The sequence below is a fragment of the Natator depressus genome, chromosome 4 (assembly GCF_965152275.1).
Source record: "Natator depressus isolate rNatDep1 chromosome 4, rNatDep2.hap1, whole genome shotgun sequence".
NCBI classification, from domain to species: domain Eukaryota; kingdom Metazoa; phylum Chordata; order Testudines; family Cheloniidae; genus Natator; species Natator depressus.
In genome coordinates, this window is record NC_134237.1 from 16,277,726 (window position 1) to 16,296,946 (window position 19,221).

At 44.8% G+C, this 19,221-nt stretch overlaps 1 protein-coding gene across 2 annotated transcripts in view; it reads left to right on the forward strand.

Moving 5' to 3' along the window:
* Positions 1-1,042: 1,042 nt before the first annotated feature.
* CFAP299 (cilia and flagella associated protein 299) overlaps positions 1,043-19,221 on the forward strand; it is a 378,861-nt gene continuing 360,682 nt past the window's right edge. For both annotated transcript variants that reach the window (XR_012639227.1, XM_074950477.1), the window contains exons 1-2: positions 1,043-1,187; positions 9,091-9,221. Coding sequence is in view for 1 of the 2 variants with exons in the window: in XM_074950477.1 (XP_074806578.1) it covers positions 1,068-1,187; positions 9,091-9,221 (251 nt within the window). In the remaining variant the exon portion in view is untranslated. The remainder of the gene's footprint in view (positions 1,188-9,090; positions 9,222-19,221) is intronic.

Here is a 19,221-nt window from a genome sequence, read left to right on the forward strand (position 1 = left end):
TTTCTACAAAATCAGACAACTCCACCGGAGACAGCGAGAGAACCCATCCTAGAATTAGCCAACATCCAGGTGGTTAGGACACGTGCTTGGGATATTTTCCCATGTTTCCTTCATCCCAGGGGAGTGTTCGAAGCACTCAGGCTATTGTGGGGTGGATCCTCTCCGTTTTTGTTTTGTTTTGTGAAAAACTTCAAAAGGTCTTAGTTTTATACCAACCTGATAGGGAGACTCTTCCTGCTCCTATGTCAGATCCTGTGCCCACTGCAGTCAATAGCAAAGTTCTTGTCTATTTCAGTGGTGAAGGATCAAGCCCCTGTTGTAGTAGACACTTGCCTAGTGGGATGATGCATGCTTTCTCAGACCCAGCTGTTCAACATAAGATATAAAACGCATGGTGATCTCAGGGGCATAGCGAATCTGAAATCCATGTTCCAAATTCTTATTTCATAAGGGTCAGAAAACGAGTGGAGTGGAGTAGCCGGGTTTGATACTTTTTGTTTTCGTTTTCAGACCAAGAGGGTGAGGGCTTATATTTAGGCCACTTGTTTGAATAACTCCCCGATGATGAGTGACTGCTGTCCAATTGTGCCTGTTGCTCAAAGAAAGTCCAAACACCTGATTAGTCCTGGCCGGAGCAGGGGGAGATAGCGGCTGACTTTTGGGGCTCACAACACTACCCCAAAGGGGTGATCACTGTGCATACGCACCCATTCCTGTTTACACAGGTGCCCAAAGACATACGCAAGCAACACAGAGTAGTATAGCCCGGGCATAATTTGCAACGAAAGAGAGGCTAGGGCTCAAGCAATTATTTTTACTTTCCGAACTGACGCAGCGAGGCCAGAGCTGCTGGGGCTTAAGTCAAGCACTGAGCACAAGGTTCCGCGCGGCGCGGCGCGGCGCGTGCCCCGGGGCGGCGGGCGCAGGCGCGGAGGCTGGGCAGACCGCGCGGGGCCGGGCGCGCGCACAACCGCCGCGGCGGCCCCCGAGCCGCGCAAGGCGGCGGGGCGGCTCCGCCCAGGGGGCGGGGCCTACTGCCGGGGGGCGGGGCCCGGCCGGTTGCTAGGATGGCGGCGCTGGAGGCGGACGAGGCGGGGGTCGCCCTGGATCACATCATCACTCAGTTCAACGCCTACGACGACTACCTGGACTCGCAGATCACCACGCAGGACCTGTTCTACCTGGAGGTGGGCAGGGGGCGCGGGCGCAGCCGCGGGGCGGCCCGAGACTGCGCAGCCCCGGCCCGGCCTCCGCGGGCCTGGCACAGCGCCGCGCCCAGCTCTGGCAGCGCGGGTCAGCCGGGCCAGCCCGCCCCCCAGCGCGCCCTGCTCCCCGTGCAGCCGGACCCCCCCGTGCTGCCCTTCCCCCCCAGGCAACCCCCCCGAGCAACCCCCCCCCCGTGCTGCCCTTCCCCCCTGGGCAGCCCCCCCGTGCAGCCAGACCCCCATGCCGCCCTTCCCCCCCAGGCAACCCCCCCGTGCTGCCCTTCCCCCCTGGGCAGCCCCCCCGTGCAGCCAGACCCCCGTGCCGCCCTTCCCCCCCAGGCAACCCCCCCGAGCAACCCCCCCCCCCGTGCTGCCCTTCCCCCCTGGGCAACCCCCGCCCCCTCCCCCCGCTCTTCTGGACCAGACCTGAAGAAGAGCTCTGTTTAAACTCAAAAGCTTGTCTCTCTCGCCAACAAAAGTCTGTCCAATAAAAGATATTACTTTACTCACCTGGTTTCTCTATGGGAATTCTACAAATACATAATTTAAAAATGGGCTTCAAATTTGGTGGGCTGTGGGGAATTACTGGTTATTAGGATAATTTAATAGTGAAGCAATTTTTCCTCTTAGTTTCATGCTTATCATTAATTTTAATTAAGCCTACTAAGGAACAAATATGGGCCTGATTCTGTGCCATGGACGTTAATGGCAAAACTCACATTGACTTCAGTGGTGAGAAATCAGGGACTGTGTTCTGCCATCGCTCCTGCATCCCTCTGAAATTGCTGGATGTGTTGGATGTCTTCCTGACAACTGTAATAAAACATGGGGAATAATTTGTATTAAAACATATATTTCACAAACCTCACCACAATGCATATCATCTCCCCGATGTATTTCTTTCCTTTTTGTTCTCTGCCATGTTTATTGTTATCTTTCTTGACCTCCTTTTCCATTTTCTTTCTCTCTCCTTTTGGTCTATGATTTTTTCCCCCCACTACCTTTCTCCTTGTGGAAAACTTAATCTTCTTTTTACATGTCACGGCAGCATCCCTTCCTTTTGCATTATGTTCTCTTGCATTTCCCGTCTTTCTTTTCCTCTATTCTATTTTTTTCTCCTGTTTTCACTGCATGCTCCGCTCTCTCCATTTGTTCATTTTTCCCTACCTTCTCCCACGCTTACTCTCCAAAACTACTGAGTGCTTAGTATCCTGGTGCTGAGTTAGAGAAGGATGGTACAGTGTCTAAGACACTAGCCTAGGAGGTATTGGTTCAATTCTGTGCTTCCTAGCTTATCTTGGGCAAGTCACTTAGCTTTTCTGTGCTCCATTACTTGTCTGCAAATGCCAGTGGTAGCACTTCCCTACCTCACAGAGGTGTTATGAGGATAAATACATTAAAAGATTGAGACGCTGAGATATGGTAATGTGGGCCCTATAAGTACCATAGATAACCAGGGACAAGGTCAAAACATATGGGTTTGGGAGAGTTACATAAGGTTGAGGGAAGTAACTTCATGGTAGAATCAAGAACAGGGAGGATGTGGTCTAGGAGCCAAAATGGCAGAGCAGATGGGAGAATTAACTAGCAAATGACAGCTGAAGAGTCGTGAAATGTGCTAGAAATAAGATGGAAGGATAAGTATTAGGTAAATTCCGCTGGAACTCGGGAGTTAAGAGCTCCACTGGGAAGCTAATTTTCAAAAATAGATGCTTTACAAAATTAATACATCTGCCCAGTAGCTCTTCCCCAGTAAATATATCAAACCCTTGACTAAGATACAAAGTAGAAAGGACACGAGGGACCATTGACTGGATTGTTTTTGCCTTTATCATTGATTAATGGCATATTTGCTTTGAGAATTCATCATAAGGATCATTCATGTTTATCTTCTGTTTCAGGTAAACACTAAATCGAACTGCATCTCCACTATCATTAAAAGTTATGTCCTTCTGTAGAGAAAGTAGCTGTTTGGTGGAAAAAACAAATCCTCTTTTCAAGTCAGCTGTAGTGCTGTCATGTTTCAGTGACTTCCTTGAATTCACTATCTGTGATGTTAGCAGGAGCAGCATTCCTGTGAAATCCTGAGTTGCTTTCTCAGTATTGGATACATGTCATAGTCAGTCAGTCATGCCCAGCTTTCTTGTTTGTTATAAAAGGTATGCATGTTTCTTAATGTTGGCATGGGAAATGTCAATACTGCTGGAGCAATAAAAAAACAGAGGAGGAGCTAAAGCCTCTTTAAATCCCAAATATGCAGCTCTTTATTTTGTAGTTTTATTAAACTTTCCAAAGACATTATGAGGAAGTTACTTCTGATTGTGTTCTTCTAGGTTATTTTCAGTTATTTTCTGAAACCATCACCAATAAAGGAAGCCGGGCTGTGCTTTCATATAAATGTTATCAAACATTACATGCTAAAATTTGTGTAGCCCCAATGTTGCGTACAATGCAATAGAGATGGAAAATTGCAGTCTTTTGTTGGTTGCCAGTCTAACTGTTAGAATGACATTTTGGTGAAATGGTTTCAGCAGCTTGTGCACACGTATCTCACCCTCGTTTTAGGGTGCCCATCAGACCAAGAGAATCTTAGGCAAAGACAACACCAGGCATGTGTTGCTAGTATAGCAGTATACGGTGCTGGCGAAGCACTCCTAGCATGAACGTAACCGACAGCTGACTGCGTTGGCAAAAGCCCCTAGCGTAGACCCAGCGTATACCATAAAGACCGCCCTTTTTGGTGGGATAGCTTACTCCCGTCTCTCCCCCTCCGAGCAACATAAGCTATACTAGCAAAAGCGCAGTTTTTGCAACTATAAGCTGCGTCTACACTAGGGGCTTTTGCCAGCACAGTTATGTTGATTACAAAGTCACATCTTATCAACCGCTTGCTGGCATAGCTATGTCAGCAAAAGTTTGCAGTGTAGACATGGCTTAAGGCAAAAACATTCAAATAACAATTTTTCTTCATTACTTTGTTTAAAGGAAGATGCCCTCATTAGCATAGCTCCATCAGGCATGGTCCAAATGTGTGGTGTGGTTTTTTTTTTTACTGGGATAAATATTTTGGTTAGGGCTGTAATGTTTTACTGAAATACTTTTACCAGTGTGGAGGCACTTTATATTGGTGCCTTATACAGGTTTAGTTTATTGCCCTTACTGTATAGATATAAGCTATCTGGTATAAAACACCTTACCATTGTAATTGCATCCCTATTTGAGGTAGGGTGTTACTGTACCAACTAACTATGTACCGTTATAGTTAAAGCAATATAACTTGTGTGTAAATAAGCCCTGAGGACAGTATTGAAGCTTGTCAAGTCCAGTTTTGTGAAGTAGAGATGGGTTGAAAAGATGCATTTTAATGGCCTTTCCACCCTCTTTATTTGTGAAGCTGAGTGTGAGACAGCATTAGCCAAAACAATGTTTTATTCACTGGCTAACTTCAGGGTGCTGAGCTGGTCCGGAAATCCTTTGCTCTGAACATCGTTTTTGTTTGTTGTTTTTGTATGGGCTCTCCATTTAATGTGGATATCATCCAGCTACAGAAGAATTGTATAGCCCCAAATACAGGTATCTGTCTGCAGTTGCAAACCAAGACGAAACTTTGGGTCTGACTCATGCAGCAACGTTTTCTGATGTGTAAAACAGCAGCAAACTGATTTGTTAGGGGAATAAGACAAAATCATGGAAAGTAGGTCCTATCATGTCCAGAGCATATGTAGAATGATTTAGGCTGGATTTGTCAAAGGGGCCTGTCACAGATTCATCTCAGTTAGTAACTGTAGGCAAACATCTCTGTTTGTTGCTATACAATGCTTCTGTAGTTGGATGATAAACCCTGGCTTCTTTAAGGGGAATCAGAGCCCGGCCTACCCGTTACAGGCTCCTTTAAGGAGAACAAACCAATTTTGGACACTGTAAGCAGTTAGCTGCCAACCAGCCATCTAGGCAGTTGACAGTTACTAAAAAGTTTCCAGAGCTTAGTTGCAGGGAAGTGCTCCTAGAGAGACAAGCTCTCAGAAACTCTAGGAGTAGGAGGACGAGGACTGCAGCCTTTTTGCCTCCCCAAGATGATAAGTGAAAGGAGAAAGTAAAAAGAGGCCTGCTGGGGATAAACTGAGTGAGGGCTCTAGCTAGCCTGAAACATAGCCCAGCTCCAGAAGGAGAGCTGTGGCTTCCTTATCTGAGGAGTGTGAATTTTTTTCCCCATGGTAACCCGTCTTGTGGGGGAGGGCTGGGGACTACTCCTGAACTTAGGAGAGGATGCTTTTTGACATTAGCCTGATTGCCACGAGAAGGGTTGGAGTTCATGGGTCAATGAGGAAGGATGGGGGAGGGTGGGGATGGTTGTCCTCTGTTAAAGGAATTAATAACTGAAACCCCACAAAGGAGGTAACTTGCTCTACATTCTTAGGTCTGAATAAATCATTCCAAGAGGGAAAGTAAGAGGGCAGCAGGCCTGCAAGGCAATGCCAGAAGGGGAGCCACCCTCTCACAGGGCCAAAGTGATTTAGGCCTCCAATCTCGATCGCTTCAAGACTTCCTTTTGGTAGAGAGCTACTCATCCTCATTTGGCTTCTGAAATCAAAGTAAAACCTGTCAGCATTTCCTGATCTCTGAAAAGTTGGCAATGGTGAATGGGATGGAGGACAAACATGCTATTTCCCTTTTTAGTTTGCCTGTCAGGGTTTATTAGGTGCCCATACAAAAGGATATGCCCCATCCCTCAAACTGCTGCCTACTGCCTGGAGCTGAATTCATCAACACTTCATAAGTGGTTGGGCTGCTTGCTTGTGTAGTGGGTGTTTTAAATGTCTAATCTAGAGTACAGTAAAACCCTGAGTTAGCTGTTTAAAACAAGACACAAACCTGAAAATGGCCTGGCTTCTTGCAGGCAGTGGCCGAGGCAAGTTCGGTGGCTGAGGAAAGAAGATGAGAGGCATTCCAAAAACTTAACAGTTAAGCCACTGGTTTGCTGATCCTATAGCTTACCATGCTGACCTATATTCTCCCATTGTTTCCTTGTACTTCCTGTTGGTCTGTCTGTCGCCCTCCATCAGTTGTTTGTTGTCTTACACTTAGATTGCAAGCTGTATGGGACAAGGGCCATCTTGTTCAGTGTTTGTCCAGTGCCTGGCACAATGGGTCCAGGTCCATGACTGGGGTTCCCCAGTGCTATGATAATACAAATAATTAATAAAATGAGACAGATGAGGAAAGTTTGCAGGCTTTAGGCTACGCCTGATGCTATCTTTTCTCCATAGCATTATGGCATTTCATTAGCATACCAGGGATGGTGTTAATATCAAACATCTGCATTGTGGTCTCCCAGTAGGATTGAGGCCCAACTGTGCTGGGTGCTCTACAGAACCTGCAACCTGCAACTTGGAGGCATGATGCTTGCTTGTTGGGGTCCTGCTGACTTCAGTGGGGCTCTGTGGGTGTGGCAGGTTACCTGCACACTCAAAGATTTATTTATTTTTTGCGGTCAGAAGAAACCATTATGGTGGTTTTGTCTGATCTCCTGTCCAACACGTGCTATAGAATTTCACCCCAGTAATGCCTACATCAAGCTCATAACGTTGGGTTGGGCAAGAGCATATCTTAAAAGTTGAACGTGGCAGGAAGTGGCCATAAATAAGAGACAACCTGTCTTCTAGGACTTAAAAGTCTAAAAGACACAATCAGGCAAAGGATTAGGAACTGGTATATAACTTACAAGCAAATTAATATATTGAAGAATTGGCAAAATAAATGAGATGGTGTCATGATGCTGGTATGATGATATGAAATGACAATAGGGTATGATATCATGGAAAAGGCCAGGTCAACCAATAGAAACTCAACATGTATTACACAAAGCCTGGTTAGGAGCAATTACTGAACGACAGTTCTTGAATCTTTCTTGTCTAATATTTCAGAGCATAGAGATGTCAAATTTGCAGAGGTTCAGAAAGCAGAAACTTAATCTTTGAGTGGTAAATTGTCAAAGGACTTGCTGGCTCTGTATTAAAACATTATTTACTGGCTTCATGTAGAGGGTTTTTGCTTGTGCTTTATAAAAACTTACTGTCTGAAGTATTTGAGATCTTTAAAATTTTGAAGACATCAATAAGTTTAATACACCATCCACGTACCCATATAGGTGTTTTGTGTGTCATCCCTTCCCTGTAACATAAAAAGCAGCAGAAGAGGAAAAAAACTAATCTAGAACTCAATTAGTTCCACAAGTGGGAATCAGGACCTGTTATTCCCTCAGGGGGATGGATTAGCAGAGACACTGAAGGGTCAGAGATCTACCAACACACCCAACCCAAGAATCCACAGGAAATCCCACCCCTGTGAATCACTGGAATGCTCATATGGAGTACCTGTTCCTGTGCTCTGTATCCCGAGCTCTCCTACCCATGGCAGGAAGGTCAGCTGACTGGCTGTGCTGCCACTAGCCTCCTGGTCCACAGCTGGGCTCTTCTGCCATCCTCCAAAGGGAGTGAGAGCCAGTGGCTCAGAAGCTAGTGTGAGGAGCAGCACTAACTTCCGGGGGGATTCTGCCCCGTATTTTTCTTCCCTCCTCTGTTACTCCCTAGTTCTGTTTGATTTTCTCCCGTCTGCACCACGGAACAGAGGGAAGTATCTTCTTATCTATTGTGACTCAAGTATATGAACTGTCTGTTGATTGTTCTGGTCTCTTGCCACTAGATGGAAGCATTAGTTCACTTTTGTATTTTGTTTAGAAACTCATACTATAGGAAAGGAGGACACGCATACCGAAGCAGATGTGGGATGGTGACTGTTGTGTTTTACAAAAGTATGTGCTCATTGGGTCTAACCTACAGCCTTAAATGAAGTTTTGTCTGTGTAAGGACTGAACATTCAGGCTATATATGCTTTCCCTTTCCTCCCAGCTTTTCCCCTCCTAGACCTTATGGATAGATGAGCTTATGGGGTTGCGAGCTCTGCAGAAGAGGGAGCAGCAAAATGCACCAAATGAGGGGACACACTTGCAGTGACAGAACAGCAGCTGTGGTTCATTCTGACCCTTAGCTCTCAGTTCTATGGGTACCTCTTCATATTGGCACCACAGTCTTGGGAAGCTAGAAATGGAGATGAAGGCGCCAGGGAGTAGCCAGTGGGTATTGCATTATCCCCTTTCTGAATGTAAATCACCCCCAAGCTGCATATTATCAGAGCTGCAGCTCCGTTCTTCTTTATACAGCTACAAACAACCTCCAGCTGAAGTTTTGGGCATCCAACTACGTGGTGCTTTGTAGCTATGGTGGAATGTGGAGTTCAGGGTGCTGTGCAGAGACCTGGCACTGCCCCCTGAATTCTCCTTGCCCCTGCAAGTGGCTGGAGAGCTACATAGATCCTGAGATTTCTATATGTTTAGAGGACTGAACTCCTTGCCATTTCCCAGAGATAGGAAATTTCCACTGTAGAGGTGATATTTTAATAACAGAAATAGTTGCAATTAAAAAAACAGCGCAAAGTATGATGTATAAACAGAGTTTTCTCCAAATAGAATGTCTTTCCCCAAAGCTTTCAGTGAGGCATCTGCAGCTCTTTAACGATAGAAATTGATTAGACACAACTAGAAATCTTTATTTACCCATCCGGAGAGTTTATTTCCTGTTCTGCTTCATGGGGCTATCCTTTTCACGTAGTCATAATGAGGATGGTGTGGACAAAAGGGAATGAAAAATCACTGATAGAAGGGATGGATGCTAACCTGAAATGATGTTTCCATACCTAGCTTGTTCCTGGCTTGTAAACTTCTAATTTTAGAAGTAAAAAAAAATCCTTTTTTCTAGAGATTTTTTGTGTTGGTGGTGGTTAAATTATTGTTTTCTGAGAAACAGCTGGCTCTTCCTTGCTCCTTCAGAATGAGGAGATGGCTCGCCAGCTGGTGGAGCTGGGATTCCGGGGAAGCGGTGAGGTTCTGAAAAGGGAAGAGTTTGAAGCAAGGAAAGCAGCCGCAGAGGCTTCAAGGCTCTCTGAAAGAACCCAGCAAAAGTAAGTGGGTGCATTTCATAGAACATCCAAAGTGTGGGATGGGGGAAAGAGCCCGCTTGATCATTTTTTATGGTATTTATAATGTGCCGGTTGGGCAGGTGAGAGTTTATGATTTCTTAAACTTGTATGAAGATTAGGGTGTGGAAGAGATGGAGTCAAGTTGCTGTAAGGCCGCACATACCTTAGACCCCCTAATTTTTAAAACATCAATTAAAAAAATATAGACACATAAGGGGAGCCCAGCTATAAAATTGGTGTAACAAATGATTAAGCAGTATCAATTTCCCTACTTGCATCCTGATTATATCATGGACTAAAGCAGGGCTGATATTAAATTAACTTGGACCTTCAAGCTGATGTTGACTGTAACTTGTTTCTTGGAGAAAAATCTCTTACCCCGGATTTTAAGGCTGGGACTTCTCAGAGGTCTCTAACTGAGTTCGGATCCCAGGTCTTCCTGCATTTCAATGGAATTTGGGAACCTAACTTCCCTAAGTGCTTTGAAAATCCCTTTTCTCCTTTTATTTTGCAGCACCCGTATTTACAGTAGGTGTTACTTCCAATAATAATAGGTGCAGCATTTGGGCAAGTGTAATGTCGTAATTCTACCTTCTAGATTATAAATCTTAGGTAGTCCATTATAGGTCTGTTCATCGCCATGAAGTAAACTAACCTCGTCAAAGTACAAGAACATATCAGGATAAAAGGCAAGACTAACAAATCTATACGGAGAAAGACATCAAGAGCTTGCTCTTTTATTAGAACATTGATTTTTCAGATGCTATGGGTAATTGATCTTTGGACAAACTATTCTTCCATCAGTGCAGATGGGGTTTACAGAGAAAGGTGCCTTGGAGAAGACAGTTACCACACTAGTTACCACACATTAGCTCTGTTAGTTAGGGGGATATAAACTTATCCTCAGGATATAGTCCATTTTACCTAGTAATGCAGATGTTTTTCACCAGATATTTAGACCTTGGAATTAATAAACTAGGACTCATAACTAATATGAAGAACTTCCAATTTTTATTGATCACTTTCCCTCTAGCTGGATGCATAGTATAGTGCAAACTAGACATCTGAAAATCATGTTCCAACATTTCAAGGGACATTTTTATAAAATCTGAGATTGCTTCTGTGTGCAGAACCTCCATATTACCTTTCTTTCAAAATCCTGGTCAGAAATATGGATGGGAGCTGAAATGAACTTTGTTTTTGAGTGTAATCTCTAGGTCTATGGTCTATTTCATGTAAAAGATTGAGGAAGTTTGAAAAGATGCCTTTTAAAAGATGTTATTTCAGCAACAATTATAATACTCAATGCATCAATCTTTTATTCGTTCTTTCTATTACAAGCCATTGCAACGGGTACATCCACACTTTAAGGTTTGAGTAGAGGAAACTTCTTTGGCTAGTATGTTCCTGTGCCAGGAACAATACCTGTGGGACAGGGATGTGGTCGCTGAGAGAGAAGATATGGTGTCAGGGAGGTGGTTTGGGGGAACAACCCATTCTGCTGATTGTTTTTTAGGGCCCAAGACTGAGGTTCTATGAGTAGGATGGGCTGTAACTCCTCTCCCTTCCATAGTCATGGACAAGGTCATCTCAGCCAGTCTCTCCCTGAGATCCAGCAGATGTGATTACTGGGAAATGTAGTTCCCTGAGCAGCTGTGACATGAGCTCTAGCCGGGGTGAAGCATGCTGGGATTTAATGGGACTACATCAACAGCATCCTTCCAGTGGACAAGGGAGGGGTTGGTGGAACTAAGGCTTCTCTGCAGGACAAGGAGCCCACTCTTTTTCTTTATTTTTTTTTCTTATGCGATAGTGTTTTTACTTTGTAAAGACTTTGAGGTGGACCTCTTGGCAGAAGAGCCAATCTAGTCTCAAAAGACTGGAAAACAAAATCTCTAACGGGAGAAGTTTAGGCATGAGTGCGGCTTTATTTGATTTTTTTTTTCTTTTTTTGGTCCTGCCCCATCTGTTACTTAGAGTTGTGAAAGCGCATGCTGCTGCGTGGATACTTGGATACCTGATCATATCATGTACTTGGCTTTTTTCCTTTCTGTTTTGCCTCTCTTTCCGTCCATTTGGACAGTCTGATTCTTCATCTTAACTCCTTACTGACTTGTATTTTACTTGCATTAAGAAAACAAATGAAAGCAACAGCTCTCTCTGGAATTTGATCAAGTCATGATCTAGTGTATAAGTTAACTGAAGTACCACTTAGGCATGATTATACAATACTGCACTGTCCACATAGATGTTCATTAGAGATATCAGAAGTAAGATAAATTTGCATTAATTACTGCCAAATTAAAAATTCTTATTGTATTACACTTGAATGGCTAATCTTACTGTACTGAAGGTCACTGGCATGTGGTGCCCCATGGAATTCAAATGGGATTCTGAATGGGCACAGCAGTACCCTCATGCACTATCAATTTGCAGGCTCTAGGTGATACCAAGACATGCAAAGGATAACTGCAAATCTCCATTTCAGTTTTTGCTCAGGCTAGCAAGTCAGCAACATATAGGGCATTGGGGGAAAGCCTTTCACCTGCCCTTTCACATAGCCATAGCCAACTCCGTGGTTTTACATGCTTTGTACACATGCAAAAGATGCCATTAGTTTTCTCTTACAAAAACAAATGCATTTAAGTAAGTTTTATGGGATACAAATGTCTCCCTACAGAGGGCAAAACTAGGTCCTTGACTCTTCTCTTCCTCCTTTTTATATATATAAAAATAAAAATGTTGTGGTTTTTATATATATAGATATAATGCAACCCACAAAAATGGAACTTAAAAGAAAAAAATGATGTTTCTTTTTCGAACATTGCCTTGGGTTTTAGTGTTGTAAATCCGCCCACTGAAATAGAGCGGAAAGAATTAAACACCAGGACCCTGCATTTATTAGCAGACTAATTCTTTCCATATATTTCAGTGGATGGAAATTCAGGAAATGCCAAATCCCAAATCAGTTGTACATGTGTAATGTTAAACGGAACATCTATAAACCACAACAAAATTATTTTTTGGGCAGAGGGAGTTTACGTGTATGCGGATGGTTTTAAGGATTTTTTTTGTGACAATACATAAGGAAGTAAAATGGAACTAGAGCAAGTTGATAGATGGATAGTCAAAGACTGGATCTCCACTATCTCCTTTCTAGCACTGATCGGGGCTGTGGACTCTTAGCATGCTTGGTTAGCATAATTCCAGTACTGAATGCAGGTTGTATGTTGTTTACTGTGATTATAGGAGTGGTATTATCTTCAGTGGTACAAATGGCAAATAGGTTTCTAAATCCCACAGAAACCCAGGAGCAGTTAAGCACTGAACTGCCATTTGTACCTTTAATAGTCTCTTCCTGTGTGAATTGGCTGGCTGGCTGGCTGCTCCCACGGAAGCAGGCAGAAAGGAAGTGGGTAGGAGGCAAGGAGTTTGCTCCCACTCAGATCTACAGGGACTGCTCCTCCCTTGATGTACATTGCCTCAAACAGACTAGAGGGATAGTAGGACTTTAGCCTCTTCTACTTCCATTCTGGCCAACAAATTGAGCTGGACACACAGAGGAGCAGACAATACCATTCTAAAGAAAGGTGCAGTGTGTACAGTACCACTGTACAGCAGGCCACTCTGTGTGTGTGTGTGTGTGTATAAACATCAGAATATTTAAAGGTTTATTTTCTGAATTTTGACTTTTGCTCATCACTAGAGAAATCATGTTCAGGAAAACAGAATAAACTCCAACAGCATTGCTTAGGAACAATTTACAGTGGCCATTGTGTCCCAGTGAAATTGCTTTTTCGGTAAGTTATTTCATTTTCCTACAGTCTTCACCTACTTTTCCCTCCCTGCAGCCACTTGAATCAGAACTTGGATAAAAACATTCCTGAGCAAAAACCAAATGGCAGGACTGAGGTAGATTTCTAAAAATTCTTTTCTTCTTCCGCATATTTGCAGGATAAAATCTGTACAAGATAGAAATCCTAATAATATAGTTTGAGGAATGGATACGTTTTCAGAACCTCAAAGAAACGCGAGAGGATGTAGCTTTTGATTATGGTCAGAGTTCAACATTTTCATGTCTTTTAGTGCTGCTTCTCTTTCTACGTACATACTAGCTCTTTTTTGCTTGTGTTGCGACTTGAAATTTCAGTGATTCAGTCTTCAAAAGTGGGTGGGTTATGGAATTTCCATTCTGCTTGTAAAGCAAGATTTTGCATAAGAGATTAACATGTGGCTCGGTTTTGTCAAGTCCTCCAGCATAATTACAAGAAAATTAATCTGCAGGGTCAGTGGTTCACTTTCAACTCAGAAGGCATCGATGCTTTGGGCTGCGTCCTTCCAAAAATTTTCTGCATTTAATCGTATTTCCAATAAAATAGTTCCATAATTGAGCCCCAGACTTCAAAAGCCGAGCCCTCTATCAGGAAAATGAATCCATTAACCTTCATTGCAATACAAGCAGTCACTCGAAGTAGGTGTGACATACTTCCTCTAGTTTCTTACATGCTTTGATGAGCAGTGAAATAGTTAATACTGAAATCTCAAGTATCCTTGTTTGACTTGCCACTCATTTTATTGAACGGGGCATTTAATACTCAGAACGATTGTCTTACGCTTTCTGCAAACTCAAGCAAATGTCAGTCATCAGTTATACTGAGGTCATGTTTAAGATGTGTTCCAAACCTGTAACAGCTAGACACACTCTAACTTGAAAAAAATGAAAGCTGAGACTCCAGAGAACAGCCCTTTTGGCTACTTGGGGGATGGGGTGGGAGCGTGCCACGCCCTTTGGATTTTGGGGCAATAGCTGTAAGGACAGAGGAAAACTCTGGATCTTTCCACTGAGGAGGCAAGAGGACAGCATGCTTGTTTCATGAACAGAAGATCAAAGCCAAGCATGGCTGTAACACGCTGGAAGGATCTTGAGTGATCTTTTGCTCTCTCTGACATGACAATGTCTTATTAGTTAAGTTTAGGCTTTAGTATGTGTGTTAGGATTTTATTTTCTACGTAACCCTTTGTTTCCAATAGTTTGCTTGCTATCATTTGACTCTCTGTTCTTCACTCGATACGTTTTGACCTGCTTTCTCTACAAAAAATTTAAGCACTGTGTGTTAAATGGTGCTGCATTCTACGGTGTAACTGGTAAGCTGTGGTCTGTTCTTTTGGGGATAGAGGATCTGAGAATTCTGTGAGTGCCTTGTGGCTCAAGGGCTGACCACTCCAGGGGGATGCTCAAAGGACTGAGGCAAGAGAGGGAGAGAGAGAGTGGGGCCTGCAGAGGCCTGGAAGGTAGAGTTTGTGTTGCCAGAGGTTGGTGGTGTTGGAGAACTGATCCACAGCAGACGCAGGTAAGGCTTCCTCCTGTTAAGGGGAGGTGGTAGCAAGTTGCCTCCCAACCCATGGGTATGCCTGCATAGTACTACAAACTTACACCTAGAAAAGTGATACAGACATGCTGTCAGATGGTGTCTGCTGGAGATATAATTTAGGGAAAGCAGATAATATAGTCATTGGATGCAGCAAAATTAAACGAAAAAGGGGAGGTGACCAAAAAGCTTTAATTCTTCAAGGAGTCATGCTGTCAGGGCTGTGGTTGATGACTCTGTTGGTGGGACTGAGTTTTTGCCTTTCCCGAGGGAAAGCATGGACAGAACTAGCCCAGTGCATAGTGCACCATCTGCCTTCTCCCTATATCTCACCATATGCTCTATCCCCTAGAGGGAGGATTAATGAGAAACATTGCAAAGTTGATCTTGCAGGGTTTTCTGGGCCCGCTGTTCCCATCAGGTAGGTTTTTTTCATGGGATTGTAAATTCTGGCCCTTATTATGTAATTTTTAATCCAATGAACTACAATATATGGAATTTTCACTCCCTTAGTGAAGCACACGTATGCATAGATATAAGAAGCATGATTTCTTCATAAATATTGTTTTCTTGCATAGAACTCAAAATGTATATGTGTTTTCATCTTATGTTTCCAGCAATCCGTAGCACGGATAACTAAAGATTCTTGACAATGAATATAAGAGATCTGACACAAAGTCCTGAAATAGGAAAGTGGAAGAGCAAATAATAAAATGTAAATGTATCTGAATTTGTGTTAAGCAGTTAGGGGCCATTCAGTACAAAACACACACAGCAGTTCTCCTAAATAGCACACTAAGGCCATGTCTACACTATAAAGTTAAGTCGACTTCATATAAGTCGACATCGAGCCTCTGATTTAAGCAAGTCGATCTTGCGTGTGCACACTATGCTCATTGTGTCGGCGGAGTGCATCCTCACTGGCAGGGCTTGCATTGATGCATGGAACACTGCACTGTGGGTAGCTATCCCACCGTGCACGTAGCTGAGTGTAATTTTGGGTTGGGCTTGCAATGCCTTGTGGGCCCAAAACATTGGCGCGGGTGGTTATGGGAACCTGGCGTTAGCCTCCCATGATGCACTTACCTCCCTCTCTCCCTCCCTGAAATCAACAGCAAATAAACCAAGCCTTTTTTGTGCTTTTTTTCGTAAGCCTGGATGCCATAGCACCATAAGCATGGGCCCTGCTCAGCTGTACACTGTTGTTGTGAGCATTACAAACACCTCACGCGTTATCCTGCAGTATTTACACAGCTGATACAGGAGCTGCCGCATGGAACAATGTGATGCCACGCAAGCAGCCCTGCTGGAAGACATAGAGTGGAGCAATTCGCAGTTGCTGGCAACAGTCACGCATCACCTTGACATGGTTGAGCACCATTTCTGGCCCCAGGAAACAACTACTGACTGGTGGGACTGGATCGTTATGCAGCTATGGAATGACCAGCAGTGGCTGCAGAACTTTCGAATGCGTAAGGCCACTTTCCAGGAACTGTGTGCAGAGCTTTCCTCAGCCCTGAAGTGCCGCAATACTAAAATGAGAGCTGCTCTGACAGTGGAGAAGCAAGTGGCGATAGCTCTGTGGAAGCTTGCAATGCGAGACTGCTACCAGTCAGTGAGGCATCAATTTGGAGTGGGTAAATCTACTGGGGGATCTGTTGTGATCCAAGTTTGCAGGGCCATTAACAGGCTTCTGCTAAGAAGGTAGTGACTCTGGGCAATGTGCAGGACGTAGTGGGTGGTTTTGCCGCAATAGGGCTCCCTAACTGCGGTGGGGCAATAGACAGAATGCATATCCCTATCTTGGCACCAGACCACCTTGTCAAAGAGTACATAACCCGAAAGGGGTATTTCTCAGTGGTGTTGCAAGCATTGGTGGATCACAGGGGCCGTTTCACCGATAGCAACGTGGGATGGTTGGGAAAGGTGGATGATACGTGCATCTTTAGGAACACAGGTCTGTTTAGAAAGCAGAGACTTTCTTTCCAGACCAAAATAACCAGTGATGATGTTGAAATGCCAATCGTGATCCTGCAAGACCCATCCTACCCCTTGCTTCCATGACTTATGAAGCCGTACACAGGCAGCCTAAACCGCAATAAGGACTGGTTCAACCATTGGCTGAACAAGTGCAGAATGGTGGTGGAATGTGCCTTTGGACATTTAAAAGGTCGCTGTTTGCTTACTAGGTTAGACCTCAGTGAGAGCAATATCCCCATTGTTATTGCTGCCTGCTGTGTGCTCCATAATATCTGTGAACCAAAGGGAGAAAAGTTTCCGCTGGGGTGGGAGTGGAGGTGGGGGTTTGAGGCAGATTGCCAGACACCAGGGCAATAAGAAGAGCACATTGAGGGGCCCTGTGTCTCCGGGAGCCTTTGAAAACCAGTTTCAGCAATGAGCCAGAGCAATATGACCCTTGTCTGTGGTGTTCCTTACCAAACTGTCCCCTCCATTGCATTTTCTCCCTGTAAACTCCACCCCCACCAACCACCATGTGTTGAATGAATAAAGAGCTTTTTTTCTTCAATCCGTTACATATTATTATGCACACAAACACACAGAGACAGCAAAGAAAAGTAAGATAACGTGGGGCAAAAGGGCTGATAGCACTGTGTGTGTGTGGGGGGAACAAGGACCGCTTGCTTACAGATGTACTGCAGTAACAATCAAAGATGTGGGAATGAGTGCCTTCTGGTCCTTGTACCCTCCCCTGGTGTTGAGTGCAAGGGATACTGAACTCCCACCTCATAGGACGTTTGTGGGAGGAGGATGTGGAACTGGGTGACGATGGCAGCAGGTTCAGCATAGGCTACAGAGGGACTCTAACATCCAGCTGTCTTTCTTGAACCTCAACATAGAATCATAGAATATCAGGGTTGGAAGGGACCTCAGGAGGTCATCTAGTCCAACCCCCTGCTCAAAGCAGGACCGAGCCCCAATTAAATCATCCCAGCCAGGGCTTTGTCCGATTGCTCCTTCATAATCTGCAGCATCTCTTTCTGCATGGCACGGTCCTGTTCCCTATATGCTCTCCTGTCCGTGTGCACGTTGTCGGACAGTGTAATCCTCCATGCGCTGAGCTCCATCTTGTCACTCTTGGAGGCGCGCATCAACTCATGGAACATGTCGTCCCGAGTCTTCTTTTTCCACCTTCTAATCTGGGAAAGTCTCTGGCCCAGTGTGGAGGATGCGCTGACAGGCAAGCTGCAAGGAATGCAAAGCCCAAGGGTAGCATTGACAGTGCATACATTGTTTCTGGTGCAAGTTGAATTTTTTTAATAAAAAAACCACCCCTCAATACACTTCCCTGCAAGTCACAACGTAATCACAACCGTAGGCTATTGCAGGAGTTGGTTTGCTGCTCCAGTCTCAGTGAGTAAGGCCACGAGGCATGGGCAAGAGGGCTTGTGCTGCTGCTTTTGTGACAACATCCTTGGGATCAGAGGTTGGAACTTGAGAAAAGCCCCCTTTCCCCTAGCAACCTGGATGGTGCTTGAAGACAGGCACCAGTGTAAAGCCCCCCAAATAGTTTGTTTTTTACAAAAGTGGCATCAGGTTGTGGGGGAAGGGAGACAAACAGGAAGCTGCCACCCCTCCCCTTTTTTCAATGCTGCTTGCATACATGATGATCCCTTCCAACCACAACCCTGGCACGTTTGGGAAAGCGTGGTTGTGTGACCCAGATTTCACCAAACGGGGCGGATTACTTGTTGAATTGTTGGAGGTGTATGGGCTAGCATTGAAAACTTCGGTTCCCCTAGGTGACCCTGTGCAATATCACTCTCCTGAGGGTAACAGCGGCAGCAAGGAAGCAGATGCTGCAAGCGTCTGGGTATGGACCTGGTCTTTATGCTGCAATGATGCTAGCACAGTTAATACTGGAGTGGCGCGGGAAAGTGTCCTACCGTGGTGGATGAAATAAGGCAGACCTTCCCAGAAGCCTTCTGCAAAGGATTGCAGAGAGCCTCCATGAAAGCTTCCTAGAGATCTCCATGGAGGATTCCTGGGCCATCCCCACGTACATAAACTGTCTTTTTCAGAGAGCACCCTCTGCGTAGCTGGAGTGGCCACCAATACCCACTACACTTACTTTTTTTATTCAGATTAAACAAAAAATAATAGCATGTAACCCCTACAGTTTGATTGGAAATGTGTATTCACTGGTGGTGCCTTCCCCAGCATCACATTCCACCATCAACTGGTCCTGTGAGGGGATGGGCTTCAGGGTTAAGAGCAGTTCTTAGCTGTCGGGAAGAATGGATCCTCCGCTTGCCTGCCTCACATTCTCCTCCTCCACCTCCTCTTCCTCATCAACAATGTCCTCCTCATTGTTGCTCAAGGTCGTCCGGGGCTCCTGGCAGAGTATCTATGGAGCGTTTTGGGGTAGTGGTGGGGGTTGCCACTGAGAATCGCATGCAGCTTCCCATAGAAGCTGCGTGTCTGTGGGGCAGAACCAGAACGACTGTTTGCTTCCCTTGTCTTCTGGTACGCTTGCTGGAGCTTCTTTATTTTCACGCGGCACTGCTGCGTGTCCCTGGTGTAACCCTTGTCCCCCACACCCCGTGCGATCTTGGCATAGATGTCAGCATTTCTACTGCTGGATTGGAGCTCTG